Source organism: Cynocephalus volans, chromosome 2 (genome assembly GCF_027409185.1).
Source record: "Cynocephalus volans isolate mCynVol1 chromosome 2, mCynVol1.pri, whole genome shotgun sequence".
NCBI classification, from domain to species: domain Eukaryota; kingdom Metazoa; phylum Chordata; class Mammalia; order Dermoptera; family Cynocephalidae; genus Cynocephalus; species Cynocephalus volans.
In genome coordinates, this window is record NC_084461.1 from 46,388,813 (window position 1) to 46,405,111 (window position 16,299).

At 35.7% G+C, this 16,299-nt stretch overlaps 1 protein-coding gene across 1 annotated transcript in view; it reads left to right on the plus strand.

The window, feature by feature from the left end:
• The window catches only part of MTREX (Mtr4 exosome RNA helicase), a 99,302-nt gene that overhangs the window by 5,364 nt on the left and 77,639 nt on the right, over positions 1 to 16,299 (plus strand). The window contains exons 2-6 of the mRNA XM_063086617.1: positions 2,728 to 2,865; positions 4,345 to 4,411; positions 6,154 to 6,216; positions 7,131 to 7,243; positions 11,370 to 11,544. Of these exons, the coding sequence (XP_062942687.1) occupies positions 2,728 to 2,865; positions 4,345 to 4,411; positions 6,154 to 6,216; positions 7,131 to 7,243; positions 11,370 to 11,544 (556 nt within the window). The remainder of the gene's footprint in view (positions 1 to 2,727; positions 2,866 to 4,344; positions 4,412 to 6,153; positions 6,217 to 7,130; positions 7,244 to 11,369; positions 11,545 to 16,299) is intronic.

The window sequence follows — 16,299 nt, forward strand, 5'->3', positions numbered from 1 at the left end:
TTTTGGTCAACAACAGACTGCATATGCTATGGTGGTCCCATAATATTACAGTACTCTATTTTACCATACCTTTTGTATGCTTAGGTATGTTTAGGTACACTAGTACTTACCATTGTGTTATAGTTGCCTATAGTATTGAGTACAGTAACATGCTGTACAGGTTTGTAACCTAGGAGCCATGGGCTGTACCATATAGTCTAGGTAGACTATACTATCTAGATTTGTGTAAGGACATTGTTTGATGTTTGCACCACAGACAAAATCACCTAACCATAGATTTCTCAGAATGTATCCCTGTTGTTAAGCAATACATAAGTATCATATTTGTTTATGCTTTTATCTGTTAATGGACATTTAAGTTGTTTCCATTTCTATTTTTGACATTTGCATTTACAATCTTAGGTCAGTGAAGGCCCTACAAGTTGCTCTTGACAAGACCCCATCAATCTTTGATAGCTTATGTGCTTTCTTGATTTTCTGGACTCTTGTTTTCAGTCTGAGATCTGGAATCAGCCTTATCTCTAAGGAGTCTCTAGTTCCTTATGGTGGGAGATCTTATTTAGTGCTTAGCATGTTCACTGCTACTGGATTTCATACTTTTAGGCCTTTACAGTACAAAGAACTAGGGGATCTTTTTGTTTTTAGAAAAAAATAGAATTCATATGGACATTTCTAATATAATTAGAGTTTATTTAAATTCAACTTTTATAATTGTATCATTTTAATTTTTTACTGAAAATCTTTATTCTTAATGATAATTACATAATTAAGCTTTATCTTACATATACCATAATCATTTCAAAATAACAGTAGCAATGTTGTTATTAAGATATTGAATACATTTTGTGGTTCTTTTTGTGCATATATATATGTGTGATCACACTAACAGTGAAAATACTGTGTAGTAGTTCTTTAAATGTTTATGCTACTAACTTTATAGTTACTGTTTTCATTTGTTTCCCTTTATTTTCAGTTTTTAAGGATTGCTAAAGTTTTAATTTTTAAGAAATTATTTAAAACATTTTATGGTTCCAAGGTCAAAAGTATGAAACAGTACATTTTTGCTTTCATCCCTGCCTCTTCTGCCCTCTTTCCTCCTTCCCCTTTAGTTTTTGGTTCGTCCTTTATTTCCTTTTGAAAATATAATCAAATAGTGCAAGCATGTGTGTGTGTGTGTGTGTCTTTTCCACTATGCACTTCTTTTTTTTTTTTGTCTTTTTGTGACTGGCCACACCGCACTCAGCCAGTGAGCACACCGCGTTCCCAGCGCCGCATTCTCCCAAGTGCGCCACGGGGTCGGCCCACCACTATGCACTTCTTATGCAAAAGGTAGCATTTAAAAACTGTTCCTTATCTTTTTTTTTCCACTTAATATTATTACCTAGAGGTTATTCTGTATGAAGGTATAGAGATGTTCCTTTTTTTTTTTTTTTTTACAGCTGCATAATGAAGGTATAGAGATGTTCCTTTTTTTTTACAGCTGTATAGTTGGATACATTCAGTCTGCATTAGCTGCATTGTGTGGATTGATTCAATTTGTGTTCTCGTAACAGACATTGTATTATTTTCAGTCTTTTGCTATTACAAATGATACAGTGATGAATAGCCTTGTACATGTCCGTCTGTTTTTTGGTTATTATTTGCCATTTTGCCTTTGGGACAGATTCCTAGAAGTGGAATTACTAGGTCAAAGGGTAATTAAGTATGTGATTTTGCTAGGTGTTGCCAAATTCCTCTCCATAGGAGATGTACCATTTTGTGTTTTCAACAGTGTGATAGGCAGAATGATGGCCTCCCAGTGATGTCTATGCCCCTATCCTTATAACCTTTGAAAATGTTAGGTTATATGGCAAAGGAGAATTAATGTCACAGGTGGAATTAAGGTTGCTAATTAGTTGACCTCGAAATGGAGAGAGAATTCTGATTATTCAGGTGGGGCCAATGTAATCACAAGAATCCTTAAATGTGACAGAGGGAGGCAGAAGAGGTAGAACCAGAGAGATGTCAACATGAGAAGAACTCAGCTGACTTTGAAGATGAAGGAAAGAGGTCATGAACTAAAGAATGCAGGTGACCTCTAAAAGTGGGAAAAGACAAGGAAGTGGATTCTCCCTTAGAGCCTTCAGAAAGGAGCAAAGCCCTACCAGCACAGCACCTTGATCTTAGTCCAGTGAGACCTATTTTCACTTCTAGCCTACAGAACTGTAAGACAGTAAATTTGTCTTGTTTTAAGGCACTGAGTTTGTGGTAATTTGTTACAGTAGCAGTAGTAAGCTGATACAAACAGTAACGTGTAAGAGTGCTTTCTGGCCTCATCCAGAGTGTATTGAACTTGGATTTTAGTCTGATAGGTGGGAATTGTGTTTCAACCAGTGTTAATTTATATGAATGAAGCAAAGCGTCATTTCTTATGGTCAGAGGCCGTTTGTTTTTCTTTCTTTGTGAACTATTCATATCTTCAGCTTGTAAAAAATGGATAGTTGGCCTTTTTCTTCTCAATATTTAGGAGCCCTTTATATAATAGGGATGTTATTCCTCTGATGTAAATTGCAAATATTTTTCCATTGTTGATTTTTGCCATTCAAAAACATTTAATTTAATCCGATTTGTCACTCTTGGTTGCTCTTGGATTTTTGTTGTGGTTAAGAATGTTTTTTCCGTTCCCAAGCATCACCCTTAAAGTAAGAACTGATATTGCAGAACTCATTCTTAACCATTTACTTTCAGGAAATGTTTTGATGGCACATTACAATCGGAATCAACTAACAGTGGAAAAAACAAGAGAGATGCAGATTTTGAAGGCACAGATGAACCCATTTTTGGAAAGAAGCCCAGGATAGAAGAGTCAATAAATGAAGACTTAAGGTAATATTTCCATAGTCATAAATGTTAGTAACTCTTAATTTAGGTGGTTGCATGACATTTTGAAAATTGCTTATATGTTGATGTTTTATAAAAATATTTGCGGTTAGAGAAATGAAGACAAATATACATTCATACAAGCTTGGAAATATAGAATACTTATCTAAGTTTGGAGAGTTGGAAGATTATATAGAAAAGACTTACCTTTTAATACTTTAGAATCCAATTTTGAGAAAAAATATTGAAACCTGATTTTTTTAAAAAGAAGAAAAGACAGCTTTTCTTTATTTGTTAATGCCCCAAGAGAAGGATCACTGGAAGAGTGGAATAAAAGAAAAGAATAAAACTGACCCAGTGGAAGGAACTAGATTTTTCATTATTGCATGTAGCAGTAGAATGGCTATGAATCTCAAGGCTCCTTGTCAATAAGGGAGATCCATAGATATTTGTGGCTAATAGCTGGTATTTTTCCAATTTTGAAAGCTGGAAGTTTATAAAAGTTGATGCCAATATTTTTGGTTGACCTGTTTTCCTCCTGTGATGATATTTACAACTTTCTTCTCCCTTCTTGTGTGCTGTATTCTAGTTTGGCACTATCATGAAGAGTTTATTCTTTTCTGTGGTTTTTTTTAATCAGTTAACTGTTGTTATAGTTCATGTACTGAAATGATGATAGATGTGTCACTAAAATTTTTAAGATGCACCATTGCCCAAGCTAGTGCAGTAGGTTACAAAATAATATAGGTAGTTTAAAATTGTTGTTGACTATCATTGTAGCTTTTGGTTTTTACCCAAAGTATGACTTTGGGGTTGGGGGAAAGAGCAGCTGGCTGGTACTGGGATCCGAACCTTTTACCTTGGTGTTAAAACACTGCTCTCTAACCAACTGAGCTAACTGGCCAGCTCCTAAGAATGATTATTGACTTAAAGTAAATATCAGAAGTATAACAGAGTAATGAATCTAGCATAGAAGTACATCTGTTTTTCTTCAATTTATGCACAGTAGTGTCCTTTCAGAGTCTAATCAAGAATATAGATGAGTATATTAGGATTTTGATGAAAATAAGGAACACTTCTATAAATTATAACAACATTTGAATTAGGTTAGTTTATTTTTTACTGTGTATTGTGTAATAGTTTTTATAATCAGCTTCGTGTTTTGAAATAGCAACAGTGTTTTGGAGAGGGACTTTTTGTTCAAAATAGTTATTGGAACTAAGCTGACAATTCTTTGAATAATCCACTTGGCAGTCTGTTGTTCTGTATTTGTAATAAAAGATGTTAACTGACCATTCTGAATTCTCAGCATGTATTTGAGTAATGTGAAAAAAATTTCTGAATATTCTTAATAGCCAGAGTTTTCTGATTTGGAATACTGATAATTGGGCATTATCATTTTCCTTAACAATGTAGATGGGAGGCTTATTATTTAATTACAGAAAAATAATTTATTTTTATGTAACTGTAACAATTTTTTTTTAGTTTGGCAGACCTAATGCCCAGAGTCAAGGTACAGTCAGTTGAAACCATTGAAGGGTGTACACATGAGGTAAGCACAAATGGCACACAGTTAAGTATAATAGATGGGATTTTTTCTTTGTACCATTCAGTATGATGATCAGCAAGCAGTTTAGCCTTGAGGGCCTTGGAAACATTAAGTAGTTTCTGTGGTGTATACATAGTCTAGAGGAAGAGCTGGGGCTTTGTAATCAAACCTGGGTTCAGATCTTGGCCCAGTATTTTTCATAACTACATACAATCTTGGGTAAATTTCTTAATCTCTTTAAACGTTGGTTTTTTAATTTGTAAATTTGGAATAATGGGATCTACCTACCTCGTGGAGTGGTTGTGAAGATTATACTAGTATAAGAGAACAAAGTACCCACCACAGAGTAGGTGTGTAGTACATGTTCATTCTCTTACACCTAAGGTCAGGTTGTAGTCTCATTTTTGCAGGTTACTTGATATTTCATGTCTTGCTCCAATGACTGATAAATTGCAGTTTCTTTAGTCTGCGTAAAATAGTGGCTACTGATAGCTTGTTATCCATTTATAAGTGAGAATATACACATAAGGAACATAATGAAACTGTAATACTATTTCCTTCTTGTAAGCCTTTTACCATTACAATATAAATCTTACAACAAGTTATTATTAAAGATAATTGGAGAATCTTATTAAAAGTCTGTTGAATAAGCAGAGTAATCCCAAATTAACAAAAATGGCTTTTGGTATAGATATAGAACCTTATGGTCTTTTATTTTTTATTTTTTTGACCAGTAAGGAGATCACAACCTCGACACGGTGTGGTCTGCACCACGCTCAGCCAGTGAGCGCACCAGCCATACATATATAGGATCCGAACCCACCTCCTCGGCGCTCCCAGTGCTGCACTCTCCCGAGTGAGCCACGGGGCCGGCCCCCCTTATGTTTTAAAATACCTGAAGGTCCTTTATGTTTCTTTAGAAATAGCACTTAGTTTGGCAGGTGTAATGCCCGTTTGATTGTCCATTCATGACTTACGTTAGACACTATCCAATCCTCTGGGCTTACAAAGGATAGAAAAAAAATAAACACAAACAATGCTCTCACGTGGTCAAAAGCTCTTTCTGTGCCCCACAGTTGTCTTTAAGCCAGCCATTCTGTCATCTCCTCTCACTTTCTCAGCAGTTAACCTTATTTCTTACTTTAGAAGCAGCTGATCTCATCTAATGTTTATTTATTGAGGTTTTGCTCTTAGAAATGATTCCTGCATTCTGTGTATACCTAACTTTGACTTTGTGAACTATTTGTACACTAATTGGTTAGATTCCTACTGTATAGTTAAAACATGTAAACATTGTCATTATTAACTTTTAAGTCTTGGGAATTTAGATATATTTTGAACTCCAGATCTTAATCTTTACTGAAGAAAAATTAATTTTCTCTTTCAGGGAATAGGGAGTATCGTTTTATTTCACATAGTTTTCTTTCATGTGGTGACATTACATTTTATGTCCATTCAGGTTTTTTGAGCATTCATTAATGTCAGGGAGTACACAAGGTAAGGAAAATACAAAAATAGCTGAGATAGGTCCTCAACCTAGATCTTAATAAACACACAGCTTCTTCAGGGAGATAAACTTATAAGCTTTCAATTACATTATCATTGGACAGATACTTAGAAGAGGTATTTTTAAATGTTGAAGCTTTAGCTTTTTGCCCTGTTCTTAATGGCAGTTATCTACAATATTTAATCTATCAGACACTCTTAGTTGATTTTTTTTTTTTTTTTTTTTGCTTTGACATCAGGTTGCACTTCCTGCAGATGAAGATTATTTACCACTTAAACCTCGGGTTGGAAAAGCTGCAAAGGTTTGTGCTTTAGGTGATACAGTTTGTACAGTTTTGTGAGACTCTCTTTTCCTTAAAATTCATAAAAATAAACAACTTCAAATGATATTTTTATACTTCCCAGTGTATATATACCAAGAAGAAGCCAACTGGAGAAAATATAGTGAGAAGCAAATCAGTAAACAACCGTGCTGGAAACCAAGCATCATGTGATGAGATATTAAAACATTGAAATAATGATTCTGACCCTTTGCATGTGTACCAGTTTTGCCTATAGTTTTAGGGGTTTAACAAGCTTTTAATGAAACCCAAACTATGTTTTTATTATGAATTTTGAAGTCCTGATGGACCTTAAAAAGTTAACAGGTTTTTAAGGTTGATTTTTCCAAGTAATTTTTCCTCAATAAAAAAGGCAGAGTGGTGACGTAAGCATGAACTCTTAAAGTCTCATAGATGTATTATTCTGCCCCTGCTGAACGAACTTAAGTGAGGGACTTCACTTTTTGGAGCCTCAGAGTTCCCATCTCTGAAAGGAAATAATACCTTATTTTAGGGGGTGTTGTGAAGATTAATAATAATAAATGGAAAATGTGTCGCACAGTGCCTACCGCAAAGCGTGTTATTAAAAGCATGCTATTAAACACAAAGCATATTATTAAACACACTGCCTTTTTGTTATTAAAAACATGCTTTGTGGTAGGCACTGTGCGACACATTTTCCATAAATTAATTGAAGGATTAGATAGCAGAATTAACTTCTGTGCTATCTTGATGAAGATTTTTTTATTCTTTCTAATTTTCACTAGTGGTATATTTACTAAATAGAATCATGAAGGAATGCTCCTAGAATGCTTTTGGGGATAGCCTCTTGATTTTAAGTGTGCTCTGGTATGGCTACATGTTTTCCTATAGATTTTAATATTTTGTTTTTACAGGAATATCCATTTATTCTTGATGCTTTTCAAAGAGAAGCCATTCAGTGTGTTGATAATAATCAATCAGTTTTAGTATCTGCACATACATCAGCGGGAAAAACTGTATGCGCTGAGTAAGTAGCTTTCTTTTTAAATGAAATCTTAAAATCACTTAGTTTTATTTCTTAACTCATTCTTTAAAAGTTTCAGTTTTTTTGTTTGATTTCTTCAACTAAAGACGGTTTACTTGTCCCTTTCTATTTTGAATACCGTTAAGTTCTTTTTCTTGCCTTATTGAACTGGCCTCCAGTACAGTGTTTAATAGAAATGATGAGGGGGGCATCCTTGCTTTGTTCCTGATACTAGGGGGAAAACACTCAGTCTTTCAGTATTAAGCATATTACCTGTCGGTTTTTCATAGATGCATTTTATCAGTTTTAGGAAGTTCACTTCTATTCCTTCTACAGAGATTTTGTCAAATGCTTTTTTTGCATCCATGGAAACAATGAGTTTTTTTGTTCTGCTAATATGATGAATTACATTGATTGGTTTTCAAATGATAAACCATCCTTAGATAAACTACACTTGGTCATGATGTATAACCCTACTACAGTATTGTCGGATTTGATTTGTTAAAATTTTAAGAATGTTCTCAGCTATGTTTATGAGGAGTGTTGGTTTTTAGTTTTATCGTTTGACTTTCAGGTTTTGATATCAGGGTAATGTTTGCCTCTCTTTTTTTCCTGATTAAGCTGGTTAGAGGTCTATCAATTATATTGATCTTGACCTAAAAAAAACAGCTTTTGACTTCATTGATTTTTCTGTGTTCTGTTTTCTATCTCGTTGATTTCTATTCTGATCTTTATTTTCTTTCTTCTACATTGAACTTCATTTTTTCTACATTGAGCTTTTTCTAGTTTCTTAAGGATGAAAGGTAAGGAAATTGATTCGAGACCTTCCTTTTTCTAACAGGCATTTGTTTAGTGATGTAAATTTCCTTCTAATACTGCTGTAGCTGCATCCCACAAATTTTATGTTCTATTTGATATATTTGTAAAATGATTTTGATATTTAAAAAAAATAATTTAATATGTCTTGATAAGTTATGTTTGATCCAGATTTCTGTATGACATAATTTTCCTTCCTCCTGAAGAAATAAATATCTTTAACATTTATTGTAGTGCAAGTCTCCTGATGAGAAATTCTTTTAACTTGTGTATGTCTAAACATGTCTTTTACTTTTTCATTTTTGAAAGATATTTTCCCTTGGTATAGAATTCTAACTTTTTTTTTAAGACTGCCTTTTGACTTATGTAGTTTATGGCAAGAACTCCATGGTGATTCTTCTCTTTGTTCCTCTATTCATAATGTCTTTCTTCCTCTAGGTACTTTAAAGACTTTATCTTTATCATTGGTTTTAAACATTTTATAATGTACCTTGGTATAGTTTTTTCATGCTTTTTTGTGCATTGGTTCTACTTTTGCAGTTCTCCTGTGGCTCTTTTCCTTTGAGAACTCTAATTATACTTAGGCCACTTAAAATTGTCTCAAAAATTGTCTTACTGATGCTGTGTTCATTTTTTTTCTTTTGACTTTCATTTTTTGGGTCATTTCTACTGCGATGTCTTCAATTTTATTAATCTTTGCTTCTGAATGGTCTAATCTGCCCTTAAACTCATTGAGTGCATTTCTCATATCAGACATTGTAATTTTCATTGCTAGAAATTCTATTTATTTATTTTTAATATCTTCTAGGACTCGTAACTTTCCTTTAGCTTTTTGAACATATGGGATACAGTTGCAAATGTTTAAATGTCCTTATTACTCCTTTTTTCATCTGTGTTATTTTGTGGTCTGTTTTGATGAATTGACTTTTCTCTTCATTGTGGGTTCTTTTTTCTCCTGTGGTTTTTTTTTTTTTTTTTTTTTTTTTTTTTCTTTTTTTTTGCATACTGCTTTGCTTGAATGTTTGGCTGTTTTTAATTTTTGTCACTGACTTGAAGCAGTTTGATTATGATGTTACTTTAACATAGTTTTTTTTCATGTTTCTTGTGCTTGAGTTTGTTGGGATTCTTAGATCTGTGGGTTTATTATATTTTCATCAAATTTGGGAAAATTTCAGCCATTTTTTACTTCAGATATTCTCCATTCCTCTAGTCATTCAGAGACTCCAATTATAAGTATAGGAGGCTTCTTTAACTTGTCCCACAGCCCACTAATGCTCCATTTAGTTTTTTTTTTTTTTTCCTGCAATGTCTAATCTGCTTTTAATCCTATCCAGTGTGTTTTTCATCTCATCACATTTTTTCAACTCTGAAAGTTTGATTTGGGCCTTTTAATGTTTTTCATGTCTCTACTTTAACATGCTGTCACTCTTTTGTTAACCTTTGTTAGCATATAGAATACAATTATAGTAACTTTTAATATTTTTGTTTATGAATTCTGTCATCTGTCTCATTTTTGGATCTATTTTCATTGATTTTTTTTTTTTTTTTTTTCTTCTCATTATAGGTTGTACTTTCCTGCTTCTTTACATGCTTGGTACTTTTCTATTGCATGCTAAATAAAACATTGTGAATTTTACCTTGATGGTGCCAAATATTTTTGCATTCCTATACATATTAATAAGATTTGTTCTGGGATATGGATAAGTTGTTTGAAAAGATTGTAAACCTTTTGAGGCTTGTTTTTATGATTTTTTAGGCAGACCCAGAGCAGCATTTAGTCTAGGATTAATTTTCCTTTTCCTGCTTCTTAGTCAATACTCTTAGTATTCTACCTGGTATCTTGTGAATTATGAAGTTTTTCACTGTGGCTGGTGGGAATCCAAATTACTCCCAGTCCAATATGAAATTTGGTCATTTTTATCTCTGTTCGTTTGGATTGGTTTTTCCCTGGTCTCAGATAGTTTCCTAAGACTTACTCACTGATCATTACTACCCAAAGACTTGTGAATGCTCAGCAAATGTTCAGTACCCTCTCTGTGCCACTTTCTCCTCTCTGCAATCTCTAGCTGCTTTGGCCTCCCCAGACTTTTGCCTTCGTCTGTTCAACTTTGGGAAACCTCCAGGATCTACCTGGGTTCCCCTTGGAACTGTCTTGGAAAATATAGACACTAATCTGGGGTTACCTACTTTGTTTTCTCTCTCTCAGGGATTACTGTCCTTATCTGCAGTGTCTGAAACCATTGTTTTATATATTTTATCCTGTTTTATAGTTGTTTCAGGTGGGTGGGTAAAGCCAGTCCCTGTTATCCTTCTTGGCTTTAAGTGAATATTTTGTTATTATTTTTAATGCACATTATATATTACTACATTAGTGCACCTAATTTATAAAGAAATTACATATATGAGTATGTTCTAAATTTTTTGATAGATGTCTTCTAAAATGTATTTAATATACATTACGTTAATATAAAATAATTCCAGGACTCATGAAATATTTCTACCACTGTTATGGTTGGAATGTCCCTTCCAAAACTCATGTTGCAGTTTAATTGCCGATGTATCAGTATTGGAAGGTGGGGCCTGTAAGAGGTGATTAGATTCTCAGGAATGGATTAATCCTGATTTCATGGTCTATATTTAAATACTGAATTTTTCTATATTTGAGTACTGAATTTTCTTTAAAGACAAACAAAACTGTATTGTCTTCTATTAATAGCTGTGGAAGAACTTCTCTATAATCAAAACCTGCCGTAATTTTCAGTCAAGACTGCTTTGATAAGTATTATAGGTAGGGAAAGAATACATGTGCATTTGCTTATTTGTGAAACTCAAGGGGAAAAACACTTCATTTTGCAGGGTGTCCTAATTGTTCATATCCTGTGTGTGTGTAAATTGACAGGCAGAGACTCTAAAATTTTAAAGGCCCGTCTGTAGAACAAAAGTATTTCATTTGCAAGAAATAGGGTAACCATTAGTATTGTAATACTGTTGGTATTAGTAATTAAGTTGCATTAACTCCAGGTGACCAGAGTTAAAATTGAAACGTTCTTATTCGTTTAGGCCACTGTATTTCAGATTTATGATAATTATTATTAGTAGTAGTATAATAGTTTTTATAGTGTTATACAAATAGTCATTAGTATAATGTTTACTGTAAATAGAATAAGATATTAATGTTCAGCAAAGTCCATTTAAGATAAGTAATTAGGGAAAATTTGGACATAATTTTCATATTAACAGAATTTTCAAAATCATATAATTTAAAGAAAAAGATTTACAAATACTTTATTCTTATTTATTTTAACATTTTTAGGTATGCCATTGCATTGGCTTTAAGGGAAAAACAGCGTGTAATATTTACCAGTCCAATTAAGGCTTTGAGTAACCAGAAATACCGTGAAATGTATGAAGAATTTCAAGATGTTGGTCTGATGACTGGAGATGTTACTATTAATCCCACAGCATCTTGTCTTGTTATGACCACAGAGGTAATTTACTCTATATAGTGCATCATCTTTTCCTTCTTAACTTAATTAACATGTCTAATTAGAAAATGTAATATTTTGTTGCTTGCTCTTTTTAGATAAAATGTAATTCTAAAGTATGAGTATTTCTATTATTTGTCATGTAGTATAGGTAAAGTTTTTTCTCCAAGTATTTTTAAAGGCTTATTACTGTCAGTGACATGAAAATGTTTTATTGGTCTTCTATAGGTATTTTCATGTATTTGAATACATGGTTCTTTGTTCCATCTGATTTTTTTCTTCTGCATATGAGTGGTGACACAAGTAGATAAGGAGTAGCTTATTTTTATTTTTAATTTTATTTATTTATTTATTTATTTTTTATTTTATTTTGTCGATATACAATGTGGTTGATTATTGTGGCCCATTACCGAAACCTCCCTCCTCCCTCTCCTCCCTCCCACCCAACAATGTCCTTTCTGTTTGCTTGTCATATCAACTTCAAGGAATTGTCGTTGTCATGTCTTCTTCCCCCCCGCCCCAGGTTTTTTTTTTGGTGTGTGTGTGTGTGAATTTATTTATTTACTTTTAGCTCCCACCAGTAAGTGAAGACATGTGGTATTTCTCTTTCTGTGCCTGACTTGTTTCACTTAATATAATTCTCTCAAGGTCCGTCCATGTTGTTGCAAATGGCAGTATTTCATTCGTTTTTATAGCTGAGTAGTATTCCATTGTGTAGATATACCACATTTTCCATATCCACTCATCCGATGATGGACATTTGGGCTGGTTCCAACTCTTGGCTATTGTAAAGAGTGCTGCAGTGAACATTGGGGAACAGGTATACCTTCGACTGGATGATTTCCATTCCTCTGGGTATATTCCCAGCAGTGGGATAGCTGGGTCATATGGTAGATCCATCTGCAATTGTTTGAGGAACCTCCATACCATTTTCCATAGAGGCTGCACCATTTTGCGGTCCCACCAACAATGTATGAGAGTTCCTTTTTCTTCACAACGTCGCCAGCATTTATCATTCAGAGTCTTTTGGATTTTAGCCATCCTAACTGGGGTGAGATGGTATCTCAGTGTGGTTTTGATTTGCATTTCCTGGATGCTGAGTGATGTTGAGCATTTTTTTCATATGTCTGTTAGCCATTTGGATATCTTCCTTAGAGAAATGCCTACTTAGCTCTTTTGCCTATTTTTTAATTGGGTTGCTTGTTTTTTTCTTGTAAAGTTGTTTGAGTTCCTTGTATATTCTGGATATTAATCCTTTGTCAGATGTATATTTTGCAAATAATTTCTCCCACTCTGTTGGTTGTCTTTTAACTCTGTTAATTGTTTCTTTTGCTGTGCAGAAGCTCTTTAGTTTGATATAATCCCATTTGTTTATTTTTCCTTTGGTTGCCTGTGCTTTTGGGGTCATATCCATGAAGTCTGTGTCCAGTCCTATTTCCTGAAGTGTTTCTCCTATGTTTTCTTTAAGAAGTTTTATTGTTTCAGGATGTATATTTAAATCCTTAATCCATTTTGAGTTGAGTTGATTTAAGTATATGGTGAGAGGTATGGGTCTAGTTTCATTCTCCTGCATATGGATATCCATTTATCCCAGCACCATTTGCTGAAGAGGCAGTCTCTTCCCCAGTGAATAGGCTTGGTGCCTTTGTCAAAGATCAGATGGCAGTAAGTGTGTGCGTTGATTTCTGGATTCTCTGTTCTATTCCATTGGTCAGTGTGTCTGCTTTTATGCCAGTACCATACTGTTTTGGTTATTATAGCTTTGTAGTATAGCTTAAAGTCAGGTAGTGTTATGCCTCCAGCTTTATTTTTTTTGCTCAGCGTTGCTTTGGCTATGCGTGGTCTTTTGTTATTCCATATAAATGTCTGGATAGTTCTTTCCATTTCTGAGAATAATGTCATTGGAATTTTGATGGGGATTGCATTGAATTTGTATATCACTTTGGGTAGTATGGACATTTTCACTATGTTGATTCTTCCAATCCAAGAACATGGGATGTCTTTCCATCTTCTTGTATCCTCTCTAATTTCTCTCAGCAGTGGTTTGTAGTTCTCATTATAGAGATTTTTCACATCCCTGGCTAACTCAATTCCTAAGTATTTTATTTTTTTGGTGGCTATTGTAAATGGGCAGGCTTTCTTGATTTCTTGTTCTGCATGTTCACTATTGGAGAAAAGAAATGCTACTGATTTTTGTGTGTTGATTTCGTATCCTGCTACTGTGCTGAAATCATTTATCAACTCCAAGAGTTTTTTTGTAGAGGCTTTAGGCTGTTCGATATATAGGATCATGTCTGGATGCCCTTTATTTCCTTCTCTTCTCCGATTGCTCTGTCTAGTACTTCCAACAGTATGTTGAATAGGATTGGTGAGAGTGGGCATCCTTGTTTAGTTCCTGTTCTTAAAGGAAAAGCTTTCAGCTTTTCCCCATTCAGGATGATATTGGCAGTGGGTTTATCATATATGGCTTTAATTATGTTGAGATACTTTCTCTCTATACCTAACTTATAGAGGGTCTTTATCATGAATGAGTGCTGAATTTTATCAAATGCTTTTTCAGCATCTATATAGATGATCATATCGTCCTTGTGTTTGATTTTATTAATATGCTGTATCACATTTATTGATTTGTGTTGTTGAACCAACCTTGCAGCCCTGGGATGAATCCCACTTGGTCATGGTGAATAATTTTACGTATGTGTTGCTATATTCTGTTTGCTAGTATTTTAGTTAGGATTTTTGCATCTATATTCATCAAGGATATCGGCCTGTAGTTTTCTTTTTTGGTTATATCTTCACCTGGTTTGGGTATCAGGATGATGTTTGCTTCATAGAATGAGTTTGGGAGATTTGCATCTGTTTTAATCTTTTGGAATAGTTTGTAAAGAATCGGTGTCAATTCCTCTTTGAATGTTTGGTAAAATTCTGCTGTGAATCCTTCTGGTCCTGGGGAGGACTTCCGGTCAAGATGGCGGAATACATGGTCCCTAGCATCACTCTCTCCCACAAATCAACTGATTTAAAGTATCAAAACATAACATCAAGTGCATATGGAATGGGAAGACGTCCAGCGGGGGAGGCAGAAGCTCCACAGAGACCACATGCCCTGCGGGGCCGCCGTTGCAGTATCCGGGAGATAGGCTTCACCACCGCCACCCGGCTCCATTCCCAGACCCGCCCAGTGTGCACAGAGTGGGGAGACGTCCGGCAAGTGAGGTGGAGGCTCGGCAGAAACCACACATCCTGTGGGACCGCCACTGCGTGATCCAGCAGCCCAGCCCAGTGCGCACAGAATGGGGAGACGTCCGGCAAGGTAGGTGGAGGCTCGGCAGAAACCACACAATCTGTGGCGCCACCACTGCGTGATCCAGCATGTAGTCTTCACCGCAGGCACCCCTCTCCATTCCCAGACCGGCCTAGTGCGCTTGGAGAAGGGAGACGTCCAGCAGGGGAGGTGGGAACTCCACGGGGACCAAAGTGCGACCGCGAGATGCAGCATCCTGGCCCAATACGTACGAAGCACAGAGACCTCCAGCAAGGGAGATAGAAGCGCCGTAGAGTCCACACACCCTGTGGGGGGGGGGCCGCCGCCACGTGATCCAGCAGCAGGTAGGCTTCACTGCTGCCACCCGGTTCCATCCCAAGCCTGGCCTAGCATGCACAGAGCAGGGAGACATCCTGTAGTGGAAGGGGAAGCTCTGCAGAGACCACACGCTCTGCAGTGCCTAGGTGCATCCCAGCATCCCATGCCAGAGCACACTGATCAGGGAGAAGTCCAGCACGGGAGGTGGAAGCTCAGCAGAGACTACACACCCTGCAGTACCGCCCCATGATCCAGCAGCTCAGCAGAGTCCAAGCTGACCAGAGAGGTGGCTCCCCGGAGAGGCCCAAGACCCGAGGCAACCATACACACAAGGCACTAGTGGCCAACTGAGCAGTCACTGAGGTAGCCGTACCAAACTGGCAAGCACAGCAACATCTTAGTTAGTCAGTAGTGTCAAACCTGTGGACTGTGAGACCCCCTGCCACAATGAATAAACATCAAATAGAAGATACCAGAAATACAAAAAATCAAGAAAGTACACCACCAAAAGATAATAAATCTCAAGCTCTAGATCCTATAGAACAAGAAGCCCTTGAAATGACTGACAAGGAATTTCGAGTGATAATTCTAAGGAAACTGAATGAGATACAAGAAAACTCAGCTAGACATCATGATGAAACGAGGAAATGTATACAGGACCTGAAAGAGGAAATGTACAAGGAAATCAATGTCCTGAAAAAAAATGTAGCAGAACTTGCTGAATTGAAGAAGTTATTCAGCAAAATAAAAAACACAATGGAGAGTTTAACCAGCAGGCTTATGGAAGTTGAAGAGAGAACCTTTGAACTTGAAGATGGGCTGTTTGAAATAACACAAGGAGACAAAAAAAAAAGAAAAAAGAATCAAAGGCATTTAAGAAAATCTGACAGAGATATCAGACAACCTCAAGCACTCAAATATCCAAGTCATGGGTATTCCAGAATGGGAGAAAAAAGGAGATTGCATTGAAAACATATTCAACAAAATAGTGGCAGAAAACTTCCCAGGTATAGGAAAAATCACAGATCTTCAGATCCAGGAAGCTCAACGATCTCCAAACGTATTCAACCCAAAAAGGTCTTCTCCAAGACATGTTATAGTCAAACTGGCAAAACTCAAAGACAAAGAGAGAATCTTAATAGCTGCAAGAGAGAAGCGTCAAATCACCTATAAGG